This window comes from Rhinatrema bivittatum, chromosome 2, assembly GCF_901001135.1.
Source record: "Rhinatrema bivittatum chromosome 2, aRhiBiv1.1, whole genome shotgun sequence".
Lineage (NCBI taxonomy): Eukaryota > Metazoa > Chordata > Amphibia > Gymnophiona > Rhinatrematidae > Rhinatrema > Rhinatrema bivittatum.
The window spans coordinates 29526291-29546175 of NC_042616.1; the positions used below are offsets into that span (position 1 = coordinate 29526291).

Consider the following 19885-nt stretch of genomic DNA (forward strand, 5'->3'; position numbering starts at 1 on the left):
AGGTCCTTTATCAAAATAATAACAGCTCGGTGAGGCTTCCATTCCATTCCCTTTCAGCCCCTCCCAACCTGGAGGGCTGTGACTGGATGTCTCAGGTACCAAGTGAGGTGATCAGTAAGTCTGCTGTGGTCATTTTTAGGTAGACCTCGGAGAGGCAAGTAGTCCCTTTCCTTTCAAAGTTGGGCCCCTAACCAAATTTAAGGATTTTTTTTTTTTATTTTTTTTTTTAAGAGGAGATTCCCCTCAGTACACTCCCTGTCTGAGAGGTCCTGCCTCATTTTTGGACGTTAGATTGTTGCCGGATAGAACAGTTCATTCTTGTAGATTTCCACTCCTGGCTTTACTAAGCAGGGACAAGCCCAGCCCTCTGCAGATCCCAGGCAAGATCACTGATTTAGGGAGAGATTTTCCTACTCCCTAATCAGGAGGGGGAGGGGGGGGATCTGCTCCTGTGCACGTCCCACAGACAGCTGACTAATTAAGCCTGGTCTTCTTCTTCCGAGTGTCTCGCAAATACAGCTTTTTAATTCAAACACAGCACTAGTCCTATGTTTTTCCTCCTTGCAGTTTATTCGCTGAGAAGAGGTTTACTCCTGTACATCTCCCAAATTCAACCTTTCAGTTCAGACTCAACACTATTCCTATGCATTTCTCTACTGCAGTTTATACGCTGAGGTGCGGTTTTCTCCTGGGTATGGCACCAAGTCTCTATTCACTTATAAGACCAGTTGGAATGCTGTTATCATTGCCCGTATTCTCTGTACTCCTGAATAACAGATTCCCCTGATACAGCAACCCAGCTTGGGCAGGACTCGGCCCAACAAAGCAACCCCTAAATTCAACTAGGTTATAGCCCCACCAGCTTCTGCCCTGTTCATCCTACTTGTGTGCCTTCCCTCATACTCGTCCACCAAAACCATTCCTTTCATTTTCAGTTCTTGTCAGTGTCTTTCTTAGGCAGTATGGCAAAGGAAAACTATAACTTAAAGGTCCTGTTGTATGGAAACTCCTGCCGGAGGGTCCTCTTCCTCTGAGGCCCCTTGCATGGTGAGTCTGCTCAGCCGTTCCCCTGGCTGGGTTCTCCCACTCATGATCTCTCAGCCCTGCCTATTTCCCCCACTCAGATGCTCCACAAGCTTCTTATACCCACCTCCTCGAGTCTGAGAGGCGTTAATCAATCCACCCAGTCCTGACTCAGACGTGATGGCCTCTGGCCCAAGAGACCAGGCAGAGGCACTCTGGGTAATGTAGTTCCCTGCACAAATGCCTTTGCTCTTCTCTTACTTATCCTCAGCCGCTAGCATGGTGGTAAAAATCGCTACTTCTGGGGCCTTGTGGTTGCAGGTTTGAATCCTGAGACCACTGGGAGATTAATGAAAAGTAAAATATCAGTACTAGGGGGTCCTTTTGAGGCTCTGCCCCTCTCTCTCGCCCCCCAAGCACAGAAGATGCATGCATAAAGGCTACAAGAAATACAATACAGCTTTTCTCTTACTTCTACCCAATTTTGCACTGCTCCTCTGGGTTTAACCAGGGATTCCTGCACAGGGACTAATCCACCAACCGGTGCAGATACAGATCAACATCTGTAAGACAGATAGCTGTAATCTCTCGCATTTGTGTAAAACTGGACTAGGATTTAACTTTAAAGAATTTGAACACTTTTATTTTGAACACCCAGTACCTTGTCCTGTCTGTCCGTCCCAGGAACAGCATTACAGTCACTAAGGAAGAAGGAGCTAGAAACACACAGTCACCTTGGCCATAAACTAGAGCTTTCCCCCATAAACAGGAGCCACCTCTTGAGACAAAGACAGAAGGGAGAAACCCAAGCCAGTGCAGCCCCAGAAATAGAAAATTAGTTTGTGTGCCCTTGGGAAACTGAACGCCCCAGACAAAGGACTACATGCCAATAAGAGCCACAGTGACTTGTTCTGTATTGGGAGTTAAAGAAATAATTCCTCCCAAAATAGAGTTAAGTTGCTGCAACTCTGGAGCTAAAAACATCCCTCTTCACAGAGGTGGAGGCTGAACAATGCCAGGACTTAAAGAAACCGCTGCAAGAGAGGTTTCAATACTACTGTCCAATAACAGCAACTCACTCAAGCGCTGGAGATGGTTATCCATCAATCCTCAGATGGTCCCAGGAGGTTCAGAGGAAGTTAAGATGGAGAAATTACTACTTACCTGATAATTTCCTTTCCTACGCACTCAGGCAGGCCAATACACACCAGTGGGTTATGCTCCTCTACCAGCAGATGGAGTAAAGCTGACGTCACTGACAGATAGCCCTGCCCCGACAGGCAGCCAAAGTGTGGACAAACTGATCATACTTGAACATGACTATTAATAGTCAGCCATTCATGCTTCCAAGCAATTGGGAGCACCAACATGCACTGAAGCTAGGTACTGGTTATGTCACTTACCAGTCCTTCAAACGCATCCACCGAAAGAACGCTCTTCATCGTCTGCATGTAAGGGACAAAACTACAAGCTAATAGGTGTCCACGGGTAAGGTTGTGGATTTGCCTGTTGGCCTTAGAAGAACGGAAATTATGAGGTAAGTAGTAATCTCTCCTTTCTCTGCACTCAAGCAGGCCAATCCACACCAGTGGGATGTGCCAAAGCTACTCCCGAAAAGGGCAGGAGGCTGCCCATAGTATGGATAACACCACAGGTGTGAAGCCGCATCCTCCTGGGCCCAGACATTCAAGTGGCACTGCTTGGAGAAAGTGTATAATGAAGACTATGTCACTGCCTGGCAAATCTTGACAGGAGAAAACAACTGAAGCTCCATCCATGATACCACCTGTGTCCTAACCTGCCTAGGCAATGGGACATCAGCCTCCACACAGGTGGCCATGGTGACTTATTTAACTCAACAGGGCTAACCCATGTCGCCAGTTCCCTTGTATGTATCCACCATGGAGCACAAATAGTTGATCAGACTTTCTGAAAGATTTAGTAATCTTCAAGTATCACATCATATGCCACTTGACATCCAAGGCATGCAACAGACGATAACCATTGTTATCTCTATCCCTGTCCAGCATGGACAGAGAAATAGACTGATTCACATAAAATTCCCAAACCACTTTCAGCAAAAAAGAAGATACAGTCCTAAAAGGTGCACTGCCCCCGGAGGCAAGAAAGAGCTTGCAGCTCAGAGACCCATCATGCTGAATAGATTGCCACGACAAAAAATGTTTTCAAGTTGAGCAGCCGCAAAGAGAGGCTATGCAGTGGCCGAAAGATAAGACCTGCCAAAAAACTCATGACGAGATTAAGGTCCCATAGAGGCACTAGTAGTTGCAAGGGAGGAGGCAGATGCTTAACTCCCTTCAAATATGTGGAAACATCTGGATGGGAAGACAAGGGTCTACCACTGACTTGCCCCCTATAATAAGAGAGAATTGCTACCTGCACCTTCAGAGTGTTTAAGGCCAAGCCTTTAACCAAACCTGCCTGCAAAAACTTCTAACATCAGAATTTAAACTTTGAGAGGATGAGAACCCCCACTCCTCACACCAGCTCTCGAGCACTCTCCACACTCTTAACATAAGCTAGAGAGATCTGGAAAATTTCCTGACCCAGAATAAAGTGGAGCTCACTGCAGAAGAATAATCAGGCTTCAGCAACCAAGCCCTTTCAAGGGCCAACCTGTAAGACAAAACTGACCTGGATCATCGTGCAGTATGGGCTCCTGACGCAATTGATCTTTCCTGGGGGACAGTCTGAGAGGACTGTCCACCAGCAGTTTCTAAAGATTGACATACCACGGCCTCCGGGGCCAATCCGGAGCCACCAAAAACAGTTTTGATCTGACTTGCAATCTTCCAAATGACTCTGCTTATCGTTGGCCATGGCGGGAAGGCATATAATTCCCCATTCCACAGCTAGACCTGAACAAAATCATCGATACCTAGTGCTCTTGGATCCCTTCTGTGACTGAAGAATCGTGGCACCTACATGTTGGTGGAGGATGCCAGCAAATCCAGATTTGGGTGACCTCAGTGTGCCATTATGAGTTGAAAGGCTTCGCCTGCCAATTCCCACTCTCCTGGGTCCAAGTCCTGCCTGCTGAGGAAGTCGGTCTTCACATTGTCCTTCCCAGCAATGTGGAAGGCAGATATGTCCTGGAGATGTTGCTCTACGCACGCCATGAGTGCATCTATTTATTTATTTTTATATACTGATATTCCTGGTAGATCACACCAGTTCACAAAATTTAAAAGAAATCATTATACAATGTTAACTACAATAAAAAACATCACTTAATAAAATAAATACGATAAAATAAAATACAATAAAAAATAACATAATGCATCAGTTAAAAGAAACAACTAAAAGATAAAAGGCCTGATGACATATAGGACCTTAGGGTTTTATGTTTGCTCATCAAATGCCTACCTGAATAACCAAGTCTTTAGGTTCTTCTTGAATGATTGGAAGTTACTGTCAAGCCTTAGATTACTGTCAAGCCTTAGATCCTGCCAATGACAGCGCTCTAACACAATTTAGATGAGCTACCACCACGACTCCTAGAGGCTGCTGCTCCTGCTTTGATGATTGATGCAGGCCACCGTTGTGGCTTTGACCGACATTATCCTTCCGCTCGAGCTTCCAGCCACTCGGCGAATCGCAAGCATGCTAGTCGAACTGCATGTGCTTCCAACTGATTGATGGTCCACTGTTGTTCCTTGGCACTCCAGCAACCTTTTACCACCAACTCTAGACAGGGAGCACCCCAACCCAGAAGGCTTGCATCTGTCGTGAGCACTAACCAGTCTGGTGCTCTAAGGAAACCCCCTTCCTGAGAGGATCCTCTTGTAACCACCACTGCAACTGGATGCTCATCTCCAATGGCATATGGAGTCTCACCGTGTACTCTTGTGACTGAGGATTCCACCAGGAGAGCAAGGTGCACTTAAGAGGCCACATGTGTGCCCTTGCCCAGGGGATGTCCAATGTGGCTTCCATTGACCCCAGGACTTGCAGATAGGACCACACCGTTGGGCAAATATTCCTGCTCTGCTCCATATCTAATTGCACTCTGAGATACTCCAGTGTCTGAAATAGCTGTAAATTTCTCTTGGCCAAGTTCACCATCCTGAAGGGGATTCACCTTGCGAGAAGCCAAGCGACTCTCTTCCTCATTTTTTTACCTGAATCAACCAGTCATTCAGATATGGATGGACCAAAATGCCCTCCTTGCACACAGATGCTGCTATCACCATCATGACCTTGGAAAAGGTCCTGGGCGCAGTCACTAGCCCGACGGGCTTGGCCAGAAATTGTTAATGGCGTTCCAGAACAGCAAAGCTGTTATGGTTTTGAGGTGTCTGAGTGGATTCTTGGGTACTGTGGAGTTGACCACGCCCACAGGAAGGAGCCCCGTGAGGAACCACAGTACTAGGCTAGACTCGAGACACGCAAACACAGAGATTTGTCTTTTATTATACAGCTGGATGATACCACCAGAGGTGGCAGTAGTTAGGTGATCCAGAGGTAGCAGTCCAGGGACCCTCGGCAGAGGAGACCCATCTCACAGAGATGGTATAGGGAGATCCGGATGCAGGTTCCCAGTGCAGCAGAGCTGTAGATGAGACAGACTGACAATGTTAGATTACTCACTAAGTTGGTAGCTGTATAGGTGGAGATCCCAGCAGGCAGAAGTAGTTGGTTACAGGCACCAAGGCAGGGAGAGCAGGCCCTCGAGGAGCGAGTACCTGATTCCAGATAGGCACCTGAAAGAAAGCAAAGGGCCCCCGAGGAGCGGGTACCCAAATTAGAGAAATACCCCCAAAGGGCAGAGAGAGCTTCCAGCGGCAGCAAGGAAGTGGCAGGGCAGCTCAGACCAGAGGCTTTCCATCCATTCACGATCCTTGCTAACTCGATTAGCTAGCAAACAAGGGCAGGCTAAATACCTGGATGGCTTCCGAGGTTCCCGCCATGACGTGGATAAAGACGTGGGTGGCGTGCGCGCATGCACCCTAGGAGGCCCTCAGGAGAAACATGGTGTGAGGCTTTGCCATTGTGGTTCCGGGGACGCCGGAGAGAGCAGCATGCAGACACGGCGGTAGCCATCTTCCCAAGGCTAGCGGGGAGAGCAGAGAACAAGGTGAGGCACAAAGGTCGAAGCCATCTGAGACCAATGGACGCAACAAAAGCACAGGAAACACTGATAGTTCCTGGCAAATGGGAATATATTGATATGCTTGTGATGTGAGAAATTTCCCTTTTTTTCACTGCCATTATGGAACATAGATTTCCCATTCCCATTCAGAAATAAGTTACATGCAAATGTGGATTGACTCCCTTTCTTGGGAATGACAAAATAAATGGAATAGCGCCCTTTATTTTCTTGCGATCTGGAACCAGAATTATGGCCTTCAAATTGAACAGCATCCTTAATGTAGTCTCCACTGCCACTGTCTTCTGTGGAGAGTTGCATGGAGAGACCATAAATGCATCTGGAGGACTTTGGAGAAATTCTAGAGCTTAGCCATCCTTTACCACTTCCAGGACCCACTGTTCCATTGTAATCTGGTCCCACCTCTGATAAAAATGAGATAGATATCCACCTAACTCCTGCACCAGTAGGTGAGCCCTCACTCTTTCATTGGGAAAATCGAGGGGTTTCGGTCCCAGAGCTCACAACCTTACAAGGTTTTCTAGGCTGAAAGGACTGAGATATCCCAAAGGGAAAAGACCTCTGAGAAGAGGTTCGACTGTAAGGATAAAAATGACGGAAATCCCTGGAACTGCCCTTTGCTCCAAAAGCACGCGATGCCGCCTTCTTGTCCTCCGGCAAATGAAGTTCCTTGGAGTCCCCCTAGCTATTCACCATTTTCTCCAACTCACTGCTGAATTAAAGAGAACCCTTAAAGGGCAACCTAGTATTATGGAATTATTTTGCTTGAAAATTATTATCGATGAACTCAGAGCCACAGACAAACAGAATCTACATAGAGAAAAACTGATTCTGGGTCTGACCAACTCCGAACCTATTAACTTAACTTAAACACAGGCAGACACAAAGAACTGTCCTTGACATCTAATCCCCCACATAAGTACAGCTTACATATACCCCCACTGCCTGCATAATTACTCACTGTTTGAACATTTATTTTATTTATTTAAAAAATTGTTATATACTGCACTTTCAAACAGGCTTGATCAGGATGGTTTACAATATCACATTTACAGTGTTACATAAAATGAATACATAAAATATTAATTAAAATAAAAAACGAACAAAAGCAAATCTACAGTATAACAAAAGACGTGCTCAAAATAAAAGTGATGATAAAAAGTAAGGTATTAACTTGCACTATCAAAAGCTTTTTTAAAGAGCTAAGTTTTTAGATTCTTTTTAATATGTCTTGATTATTCAGGAGATTTTTAGTTCAAAACATTTTTATTGAACAAGAAATTTCAAAAAACAAGACTCTGAAGTACATTGGTGTCTTCTGCACCTCAAAGAACCTCTTATACGTCATCATATATGTATCATACATTACATACATGCTGACGACATTCAGCTAATTCTACCAGTAGAGGAAACAATTGAAAAAACACTAAACTAAGCAATGTTGTACCTAGATATAATTAAACAACTACTAAGCCAAATGGAACTGGTAATTAATATTGAAAAAACAGAATTCATACACCTTGAACGAAAAACCACTGAATTAATACAGAATCCCATCAAACTTAAAAAGGATCAGATAGTTGAACTAACTGAAAAAGCCCGAAACCTAGGTGTAATAATTGACCATGAACTCAACCTTAAGCAACACATATCATTGAAAGTTAGAGAAGGCTACGCCAAACTAATGGTCCTTAGAAGGCTCAAAAACCCTATTAAACCAAGCGCACTTTCGAACTGTTCTGCAAGCACTTATATTCGCTAGCACAGATTATTGTAACACACTTTTCCTGGGATTACCATATACAACATTAAGACCACTACAAATCTTACAGAACTCTGCAGCCAGAATACTAACTGGAAAAAGCAGAAGGGATCACATCACTCAAACACTCGCCGAATTACACTGGCTGCCAATTGAACAAAGAGTGCAATTTAAAACACTATGCACAATCCACAAACTAATCTATGAGGAAAATACTGACTGGCTAAACACTGCACTATGACTACATGTCCCCCAGAGAAATCTAAGATTAGCCAATAAAGCTCTACTAACCATACCCTCTGTAAAGACAGCTAAACTGACACAAGTGAGAGAGAGAGCACTATCCCTAGCTGGTCCAATATTATGGAACACAGTGCCACTCGAAATAAGATTAATGAGAGATTTAAAACTCTTCAAAAAAAGTTTAAAAACATGGCTCTTCAAAAAAGCTTTTCAAAGTGAGAGTGGGGAGTAAGTAATACTAACGGACAAGAAAAAGAACTCCTACACACAGTTAAAAGTCACCAAATAGCAGTTATCCTTCCTTTATTATTTTTTCTCATACCTAAGTATTAATGAGAGTACAGTATATCTCATGTATGGATATTCTATGAATCATATAAATGGAATTTCCAATCCACAATCCATATAGCATATATTATTTGAATCATGTAACCGAAAATTTATTGGCACTTACTAGTTAAATTTATAAACCAAACCAAACTTATTTATGTGCCTATCTGCAAACCGTTGTGATGGTATACCACTAAACGATGGTATAGAAAATTTTTTTTAATTAAATAAATAAATACATAATAAATTTACAATTTGTATCTCCTCATGTTTGTTCCACTACAAGATATCATTACCCCAAAACCCAGTCCTTCCCCTCCCAACCCACAGACTATAAACAATGAATATTATATAATATCCACTGAACCTGTCTGACTGGTTTCTTAAACTCCAGAAGGTTCCGGAATGACACCCTGGAAATTAATCAAATCAGTTCAGCCTCATCTAATCCTCTCTCCCCCCCTTCCCTTCAGGAGATTTTAACCATGCCATGCTTGTGTAGGCAGCCTGAGCATTGCACTTAGGCTCGGCAGTCTCAATGGTTTGAAGATTGTCCAAAAGATTTTTCAGCCTTTGAGTTTTCTTTTTTTTTTTTTGCATAAATTGCATAAATCAAGTTTTCTTTTCTTTTAAGCTTTTTATTTAAAGAGTTGCATGCATCCAAGTCCACATTAACATACATTTAAGGTCTGAGTCTTATACAGAAGAACAAAATTGAAAGAGAATATATGGGTCTTCCTCTCTATAGCTGACCACTTGCCATGCTTCATAACTTTTGTGGTATACCGCGAAACCTCCAATAATCTTCCCAAATAGAGTTGTGTTTAAACTTGTGATCCATTAAACAGTAACAGCTATAGATCGAGTCTGGACTCTCCAAGTGAGGGTTAGTTTTCCTTTAGAGGCAGCCATGAACTAGGCCACCAGAAGCAGTTGAAAGAGTTGAAAGAGTTGAAAAAGAGTTCTTCAATGAAACCCTCGACCCTGCCCATTTACCAAGCAGGCCCAGAGCCCTGGATAAATGGAAAGGACTCCCAAGCACGTCCGATATTTCCTGTGTCACAGCTGCCCAGAACCGACTTATCCCTGGACACTCTCACCACCTATGCAAATAGCTGCCCACATCCTCCCCAGCAGCTGGGACTCGCTCCATCATATATATCTGCAAAGAAACAAGGTGTACGATAGATCCAATGGAATATGAAAGTCATTAATTCAACTTTTTTTTTTAATGCACATAGAACTTTTGTGTGTAAAAACCCACAAGTGTTTTCAATCATTTTTCATAAGATTAAGATTCAAGTCTGCATTCCATTTATCAATTAATTGAGGCTCAGTACAATCTCCAAATTTAGCCTACAAAGTATCCCAATACACTACCAATACACCTTGCTGGTTTGCATCCAAATCAATAAAAAAGGATTCCTTCAGGTTGAGGACTCTCCCAGACTGGAAACACTTCTGCGCACCTGAAAATACAAGGCCCACGAAGCACCCTCCAGCTCAGGCTCCTCCGCAAGATCCTTGGAAAGGCCTAAAGCCAGAATCATCCCACAATTGTCCTAAAAAAAAAAAATCAAATCTCGTCTCACCCTGAAAATCTTGTAAAAATGTGAGAACAGGCAAGTTGGAATTCTGAAACATGGGTGAGAGAGGTGACAGCTTTTCATCCGCAAATATTTAAATGCTGCAGGTTTGTTCTCAGCTGGCTGTGAGTCATCCACTAACCTGTGAGTCATCAATCTCTCATTTCTATGTTTAAACTCACCATTAACATGGCCATTCCCTTGTCAGGTTTCTGAAGTAACTCTTTGTATTTCCCACTATATTTGTGTTTTGGGGAATTGATTTTCCTTGTTTAATGGTCTGATTCTTTGCAATGATTTTTCTATTGTTTTGCAAATGCCATTACTTCTTTCCCCTTATATACTGGCAGAGTCTCACTTATTCCTTCCAATTGTCCAAGCTTAAGGATAGAGACCAATTTTAGCCATTCACTTTCATACTTTAGCACTGTTTGAGTATTTGCATCTGTAAGGCCCACACCACTATCAGCTGTTGGAAAGTACAATCTCAGCGTACACTGACTCTTAGAGGTTACTTGATACATAGGGAGAAGTTGTATTGTTCTTGCATCCAACTCTTTAATATCTTTATCAAGCCATTCTACAATTCAAAAAACTATAGGAGAGTGCATGAATTGCATGTGACTCCTGTGCGAATTCTCTGGTGGCTTGAAAGTTCTTCCTTTGTTCAGAAGCTTTTACCAGACAAAGTACAAGTGCTTGATTTCACTCCAGTGTAGATTATGTGATGCCATATAAAAGATATCTTCTGACTTAAACTTTTACCACTCTCATTATATGTAAATGTTTTCTCTGGTGGCATTTTAAGTTTCCTTTCAGACTAAAACTTTTACCACTCTCATTACATGTAAATGGACTCTCTTCTGTGTGGATTCTCTGGTGGCATTCAAAGCTTCCTTTGTGACTGAAACTTTTACCACACTCAGTACATGTAAATGGTTTTTCTCCAGTGTGCATTTTCTGATGTAATATGAGAAATTCCTTTGCACCAAAGCTTTTACCACACTCACTACATGTAAATGGATTCTCTCCTGTGTGGATTTTCTGGTGGCGCTTGAAGTTTCCTTTCAGACTGAAACTTTTACCACATTCATTACATGTAAATGGCATCTCTCCAGTGTGGATTATCTGGTGGCGTTTGCAGTCTGCTTTCTGCCTGAAACTTTTACCACATTCACTGCATATAAATGGCTTCTCTCCAGTGTGGATTCTCTGGTGGGATTTGAGATGTTTTTTCATATTAAAACTTTTACCACACTCACTACAAGTAAATGGCTTCTCTCCTGTGTGAATTCTCTGGTGACATTTGAAGGTTCCTTTCTGATGGAAACTTTTACCACACTCACTGCATGTAAATGGATTCTCTCCAGTATGGATTCTCTGGTGGATTTTCAGTTCTCTCTTTGTCTTAAAGCTTTTATCACACTCAGAGCATGGAAATGGTTTAACTCCAGTGTGGATTTTCTGGTGGGATTTGAGGTTATTCTTCTGACTGAAACTTTTACCACACTCAATACATGTAAATTGTTTCACTCCAGTGTGGATTCTCTGATGTATGATGAGGTCATGCTTCTGCATGAAGCTTTTACCACACTCAGTACATAAAAGCTGATTTTCTTCTTTGGGGATTTTCTTCTGTTGTGGAATGTCTGCCTTCCTACTGAAGCTTTTTTCAGTCTGAATACAAGACAATGGTCTCTCACCAGTAAGTTCATTTCTGTCTCCTGAAAATACTTTCCCCTCAGATACGCGTTCATTCCATTCATTACTTGAATCTGCTCTCTCTCCTCGTTGGAGTTTTGGTTGTTCTGTGAACTTTTCTTTCTGATTGAAGTTTCTGTCACCACCAGTACACATGAATAATTTTTCTTCTCTCTTTTGTTTTGGGTTTATTATTAGGTCTTGCTTGTGAATGATGTTTTCTCCACTTTCAGAACATGAAAATGTTCTCTCTTCTGTCTCCATTTTCTGGTGATTTAATAAAGAGAACTCAATGCTGTAAGATTCCTCATCTTGAGACCAATGAAAGGGTCTCTTACCTGCGTGTGTCCTTTGGTGTATTACTAAGGATTCCCTGCTAGAAAAGTTTTTCTTACATTCAATACAAGTAAAAGTGTTCCCCTGAGTGTGGATTCTCTGGTGTAATTTCAGGGTTAACTTATATTTGAAACATTTTCCACACTGAGAGCATGGAAAAGGTCTCACTCCTGTGTGGGTTTTTTGGTGCAATAGAAAATGGCATTTCCTTTCAAAGTTTTTCCCACAGGTGTCACAGTGAAAGGATTTCTTCCCTTTCTCCTCTATTTGGTAAAGGTCAGAAGTAATTTCATCACTCTTGAAGGGTATCTGTGCTCTCAGGCCTCTCTGGTGAAGAGTAGAATTCATTGGATCACTGTTATTACTTTGGAAGGGTTTCTCTGATCTCTGGTGGCAGTCAGAAGTCATTTGATCACTGTTATTACTGTGGAAGGGTATCTCTACTCTCAGATGTCTCTGGTGCTCAGGGATGTCTGTGAGATCCCTGTCACTTCTCTCACATGTAGTGACTCCATCCGGTGAGTCTCCTGCAGGGTCTCGCTGCTTCTTCTCCAATTCCTGCTGACTTTGACTAGCATCTCCTCCCTCAGTCCTCTGGGAAAGATTCTCACAAACATTTCCTGATTGTGTTTGTGTAAGTGCCAGTACTATAGGGTGTTTTTGTCGATTCTCCTCCCTCTTCTCTTCTTGTATGACCTCATTGTCTGCTGGATATAAAAAGAAGGAATTAATCATGTATCAGTGACAATGGCATAGAAAGCTACTAATGACCTGGGATCAGACTTCTTGAAGGATTACACAATGACCACATAGGATCTCTGATATTAAGAGAAATCTCTGAAATAGCAGAAGCTTTAGGAGACGTCTGTGAAAACTCCTGTGTGATGTCTTTATAGAGCTCCTGTGGTTTATTTTATTTATAAATATATTTATAAAACTTATACCCTGCCTCCAATGCAATAGTTCAGGGTGAATTACAAAGATACCTGCACATTCAGTTACAAATAAAACATAACATAAAATGGATAAATTTAAAACATCTTTACATAGTAAACTTTCCAAACACTCTTAAATTGCACTCCATCCTGAACTCAGTTGGAAGAGCAGGAGAAAGTAAAGGCTCTCTTACGTGTTAGTAGCAATCAGTACTCACGAGCAGAGGGAACAGAAGTATCCCTGTCCCTTTAGCCTTCAATGATATCAGTGGCTCATAGCAGCCTAACTTAGAAATCATCAAATCCTTTATTTCTGAATATCACCATCAGTTTCAACTAAGAACGACTCTGCACAGGGAGCCAGTGAAGATCTTTTAACTCAGGAGTTGTGATCATACCTTCCACTGCCACTAATGATGTGACATTTTTATCTGAGCAGCAATAAAGCTGCTGTAATGCAGGAACACTGGAGATCACACAGGTCCCTCCTTTAGGATTCCTGTGGGTCGGGTTCCTCTGGGCTTATCCACTACTTTTTCAAAAACATTTATTATCCGTTTATAGTGGACCCGCGATACTAAGTGGATTACAATAATAAATTAAAATAATAATAAACCACATTTATTATACATACAATAGCATATCTATATCTAATGCGTAGATCACTTAAAAATCTCACATCCCTAACATTTCCATCTTTTCTATTACATTATATAAATAAAATTGTTTTCCAATCTTGCGTGTGTCTGTATACATTTATTTTCTTTTTATTGAGGAAAATTGGTCTCAAATATCAGCAGAGAAAGGAGCTCTCAGGGATGGGAGAAAAAGAGGATGAAGGGACCAGAGATGGGGAGAGGAGAGGGAGGACCAGGCATGGGGAGAGAAGATGGAGAGAGGACCAGGAAAAGGGTGAGGAAAAGGTCAGAGAACAGGTCTTGTGCACCTACTGGTAATTCTGGGCCTGCTTGCACATCTCTGGTGTGGAGTTGACCTAGGGAAAATGACTTTTAGTAAAACATACTCCACATTTACTAAAAATATAGATAATGCAATCCTTACCTACAGAGCTCAGGGTCTCATAATTCTCCTTCACATCCCTGTAAAGCTCCTTCTGACCTTCATCTAAACAACCCACTTCCTCCTGGGAGAAAGAGACAGCAAGGTCCTCAAACGTCACTGGCACCTGAAACACAAACCAGAAACACTCAGGGACACGTGGAGAGGCTCAGCTGGCTTTAATCCCATAACATTTTATCATGGAAGAGGGGACACCAGGACCCCTCATCCTCAGGAACTGCCAGCCTTGTTCCCCTGGAGTCAGTTTCCTTTCTGGACCTCGGGGTTTACAAGTCTAATCCCAGAGACAGAGAATATCAACGTCTCTGCCTGGATAAATCAGTGAATAATAAAACCCAAGATCTAACAGAGCATTATCCAGAACATCTGATTCTGTCACATCAGGAGGGCTCACTGTGCTCTCATCCTCCTGGTTTGCTCAGACCCTAACCTTGGGTCATCTTTGATGCCTCTCCCTCCTTCTGCACATCCAGTGGTGAACCTAAACTATGTGGCACCCAGAGCAGATACAATCTTTGGCACCCCTTCCACTCACAGCAACCCCTGGTTCACTCCCTCTCTGGCTCCTGTGGATCCCCTCACTCAAAATTAGTAAAAAAAACAAACAAACAAACTATACTACTAAGACCTTTCCAACAAGCAGATTAATAGAATAACATCCAATAATTAAGAGCTCAGACAAAATGTTAAGATTTTTCTAAACAGCAATAAAATATTCCAAAATAGCAGACACATCAGGCACCCAATAATTCAAACTAATAAGAATGGAAAAATTGCCCACTCTCCATACCAGAAATCTTTTGCTTTCCAGTCATCCTTGGCTTGTCTTGGATTAGTGGGGCAGCACATAATTTCTTCTCACTCCCCCCTTCCCCCCAAGGGGAGAGAGTTGGGATGCTCGTGGGGAGAGTAGAGCAGTCCTAGATATAGAAAACCTCCCATACCAAAACAGCACCAACTGCCAGCACTGAATCCTACTATTGAAAAGGCAACACTGCAAATATTACACCAGGCCCGAAAACACCAATGCACCTCCTATTAGGAATACAGAAAAAGCCAGGCTGCTATAGATCCCTACACAGAAGTTACCTGTTAGCAGAATACCTCACCTCTGTCACACATTCAGAACACACACAGACCCTCACCACATACACAATAAAGAGACCACAAAGTATAACAAAGTATAAATAAAAATATACAGACAAAAATTGAACTGGACAACACTACAAGCTGGATTCTGTATGCAGTGCCATAATGGAAAAATTACTTACCTGATAATTTCGTTTTCCTAAGTGTAGACAGATGGACTCAGGACCAGTGGATTATGCACCTCTGCCAGCAGGTGGAGACGGAGCAAGCTGACGTCACAATATATATATACTCCTGCAGTGACCCCAGCCTGCCGGTATTCTCTTCAAAAGCAACTGTGGACAGACTAGCAAAAGATTTTGATTAAAAACAGTCAACCATTATTGTACTCAACCAACGGGAAACACTGAACTCAGGTAATGAATGTATGTACCCCAATCTAGGGACTGGATGAACACTTACCAGTAACCCCGGAACACGGTCCCACAGGAGGACCATGAAGCCAACCATGCGGCAGCCAAGGGCGGGAAGCTGAGCCCATTTGTCTACACTAAGGAAAACAAAATTATTAGGTAAGTAATTTCTCCATGTCCTAGTGTGTAGACAGATGGACTCAGGACCAGTGGGTTATGCATCTCTGCCAGCAGATGGAAATGGAGCAAGCTGACATCACAGTATATATAACCCTGCAGTGACCCCAGTATTCTCTTCAAAGCAACTGTGGACAGACTAGCAAAAAGATTGATATAAAAACACCCAACCATAAACCGTAGTCAACCAAGAAGAAAAACGAACTCAAGTAAGAATATAGGTACCCCCAAATTAGGGGACTGAATGAATTTACCAGTAATCCCTTGGGACCCAGAGCTTCCACAGGAGGTCCCAGTCAACACCGCACATGCAAAGGCTGCATTCGCCCTGGCCTGCACATCCTGATAATAAAATCTGGAAAAGATGTGTAAGGAGGACCACGTCGCAGCTCAGCAGATATCGATGTAAGACATCAATCTAACCTCCGCCCATGACACTGCCTGAGCTCTAGTCGAATGAGCCCTAACCTGAGTAGGCAATGGCTTTTCAGCATCCATATATGCAGCCATGACCACCTCCTTAATCCAGCGAGCTGTTGTAGCCTGTGAAGCTGGTTCCCCCTTCTTTGGAAATGTTAGAAACCTCCAGATACCGCATGACAAGTCACTGGACATTCTAAGAACACAGGGGGTGATATTCCTCCATGTCCCTGACCTTATCCAGGAACAGCAAGGAAATGGACTGATTCAAATGAAAACAACGACCTTAGGCAAGAAGGATGGAGAGTACGTAGCTGTAACGCCCCTGGAGTTACCCGAAGAAACAGCTCCCGGCAAGACAAGGCCTGCAGCTCAGAAATGCGATGTGCAGAACATATAGCCACCAGGAACACAGTCTGCAAGGAAAGGCTACGCAGTGGTCAAAACCTAGGGCCCACCAAAAAATCCAGTGCCAAATTAAGACTCCACAAGGGAACCGGCAATCTTAAGGAAGGCCGAAGGTGCTTTACTCCCTTCAAAAAAGACGGCCCACATCAGGATGGGATGATAAGGAGACACCATTCACTATGCCTCTGAAACATGAAAGAGCCACAGTCTGAACCTTCAAGGAATTAACGTCCAATCCTTTATTCAACCCATCCTGCAAAAAATCTAGAAAGTGGGATCTTAACTGAATGAGAAAGAACACTACGCGCCTCGCACCAGGCCTCAAACACTCTCCAAACCCGCACATAAGCTAAGGAAGTGGAGAACTTACAAGCACGAAGTATGGTAGCAATCACTGCAGAAGAATATTCACGCTTCAACAGGTGAGCCCTCTCAAGGGCCAAACCATAAGACAGAACTAATTGGATCCTTGTGAAGAATCGACCCCTGCTGCAACAGATTCATATGCAGCAGAAGACGAAGGGGTTCTCTACCAGGAATCTCTGCAGATCTGCATACCATGGTCACCTGGGCCAATCTGGAGCCACCAGGAGTACTAGCCCCTTGTGGTCTTAGATTCTGCGAATGATCCTGCCCACCAAGAGCCACGGAGGAAAGGCATAAAGCAACTCATCTTTTGGCCAGACCTGTACGAGACCATCGATGCCCAGGGACCATGGATCTCTCCTGCAACTGAAGAATTGAGGAACCTTCGCACTGCAAGAAGTCGCCAGCAGGTCTAGGGACAGAAGGCCCCAGCAATCCACTATCAGGTGAAACGTGTTGCAAACAACACCCAGTCTCCAGGGTCCAGACTCTCCCTGCTGTTATTTTCTGCCACATGGGAGGTAGAGATCATTTGTAGATGTCCTTCCGCCCATTCCATAAATTGGTCAATTTCCTGCGACACTTGCTGGCTCTTGATTCCTCCCTGGTAATTGATGTCAGCCACTGTTGTTGTGTTGACCGACATTATGCAGAACACTCAACCCTGTAGTCTGAGGTTGAACAGCAAGCACGCCAACCGGACTGCCCAGGCTTCCAGGCAATTGATGTTTCAGAAGGGCCTCTTCGGCCATCCAACGTCCCTGGGCCACCAGTTCCTGACTGTGAGCTCCCCAACCCAAGAGACTTTCATCTGTCATGAGAACCAACCAGTTTCGGAAGGACAAGTACACTCCCCTTCTCAGATGAGCCTCTTGCAACCACCACTGGAAGCGAGAGCAGATTTCTATTGGCAAGTGGAGGCAAACCGAATAGTCCTGAGAATGTGTGCCCTCGCCCACTGCACCACTGCCGCCATCAAACCGAGGACCTGTAGAAAGCACCACACCGTCGGGCATATAGTCTTCACCAAATGATGCACCTGGGACATCAACTTCTGGATCCATGCGTCCGGCAGAAAAACCTTGCCCTGCCTTGTGTTGAACCAAACTCTTAGATACTCCAGCGACTAAGACTGGAGACTGCTCTTCGCCAGGTTCACTATCCAACCAAGCTCCTGCAACAAGGAGATCACCTTATTGGTCACCAGGCAGCTCTCTTCCAAAGACTTGGCCCGAATCAGCAGTCGGCTAAGTATGGGTGCACTAGGATCCCATCTCTTCTCAATGCCGCTGCTATGACTACCATAACTTTGGAAAAGGTTCTGGGGGCGGTGGCTAGACCAAAGGGCAGCACCCAAAACCGATAATGGTGACAACACCGCAAAGCGCAGAAAACATTGGTGCTCCAAATGGATGGGAATATGAAGGTAGGCCTTGGAGAAATCCAGGAAGGTCAGAAATTCTCCCGATTGCATGGCTATTATCACAGAATGCAAGGTTTCCATGCGAAAATGAGTCACCTACAGATGACTGTTGACACTCTTGAGGTCCAGGATGAGACTACAAGTACAACAAAATAAATGGAATAGCGCCCCGTATTTTCCTGAGATGTAAGTACAGGATCCACAGCCCTCAGCCAGAGAAGCCTTAGATGAGTAGATTCCACTGCCTGCTTCTTCTCTGCAGAGTGTCAAGGAGACACTGTGAACAAGTCCCGAGGAACACTGCGAAATTCCAGTGCATATCCTTCCCGTATCACTTCCAGGACCCATTGATCCAATGTGATCTTAACCCACCTCTGATAAAAATAAAAGAGATAGACGTCCCCCTATCTCCTCTTCTAAAAGGTGGGTTGGCAAACCTTCATTGTGAGGCTTGGGAGAATCTGCCACCCGAGCCCGTGCCGCTCTTGGATTGTCTGGAATGAAAGGACTGAGACCTACCGAAAGGTTGAGTCCTCTGAAAGGCCAGCCCTCTGTAGGGAAGAAGACACTTGAAACCCCGGAGGCAACCCCTCATACCAGAGGGGCACTGCAACTGCTTTATATCCTCCAGCAACTGAGGAACTGGAGATTTGCCCCACTTACTGGCCAATTCCTCCAACTCACTCCCAAACAGGAGGGAACGTTTACAGGTCAACTTGGTAAGATTAGCTTTAGAGGCCACGTCGGCCAACCAATTATGCAGCCATAATTGATGTTTGGCCGCAATTACCGAAGCCACTCTCCTAGTCAATGTAAGGACCATATCGCAGTCCGCATCTGCTAAAAAGGCAGCGGTGGGTTCCATAACTACTCTGGACTTTACCCCTGACTCATCAACCTCCTGAGAGAGAAGACAAGAGCGAGCCACCAAGGCACAACAGGAAGCTATCTGCAATGTCATTACCACTGCTTCAAATGCTTGTTTGAGAATGGCCTCAATTCTCCTATCATGCACATCCTTCAAGGTCGCTCCTCCCTCACAGGAATAGTCATGTGCTTAGAGACATCACAGACCAGCGCATCCAGTTTCGGAAAATGCAAATGCTCTCTCACCGCTGGATCCACGGGGTACAGGTCTTCCAATGTCCGACCCCCTTTGAAATTTGCTTCCGGAGTGGCCCATTCAAGATCAATCAATTCTTGAATGGCTTCCATAACAGGGGAGAAAAGAAAGAGGCTTTATGCAAAGAAACCAAACTGGAATTATTCTTTGGCTCAGACATGGAATCTGCTCCAGGCACTCCCAACATCTTCAAGGTGTGGGAAATCAGGGATGACAGTTTATCTCTATGAAAAACCGCAACATCGTCCTGACATGGTATCTAGGCCCCCTATACTTCTAAAACATAGAATTATGAAAATCAGTAACTCTCTGACCCATATATATATATTTTTTAAACTA

The 19885-nt window shown here is 43.8% G+C and overlaps 2 protein-coding genes across 5 annotated transcripts in view; one reads left to right on the plus strand and one right to left on the minus strand.

The window, feature by feature from the left end:
• Nucleotides 1-19885, plus strand: part of LOC115085852 (oocyte zinc finger protein XlCOF6-like) — a 393254-nt gene that overhangs the window by 89745 nt on the left and 283624 nt on the right. The gene's annotated exons all lie outside the window — the stretch shown is intronic.
• Nucleotides 8836-19885, minus strand: part of LOC115085862 (zinc finger protein 780A-like) — a 28282-nt gene continuing 17232 nt past the window's right edge. For 3 of the 4 annotated variants that reach the window (XM_029592380.1, XM_029592377.1, XM_029592378.1), the window contains 2 exons: nucleotides 14110-14233; nucleotides 8836-12819 (listed from right to left, as the gene is read on the minus strand). In XM_029592380.1, the coding sequence (XP_029448240.1) occupies nucleotides 10829-12819; nucleotides 14110-14233 (2115 nt within the window). In that variant the 3' untranslated portion in view covers nucleotides 8836-10828. The remainder of the gene's footprint in view (nucleotides 12820-14109; nucleotides 14234-19885) is intronic. The other variant, XM_029592379.1, reaches the window with a different exon arrangement.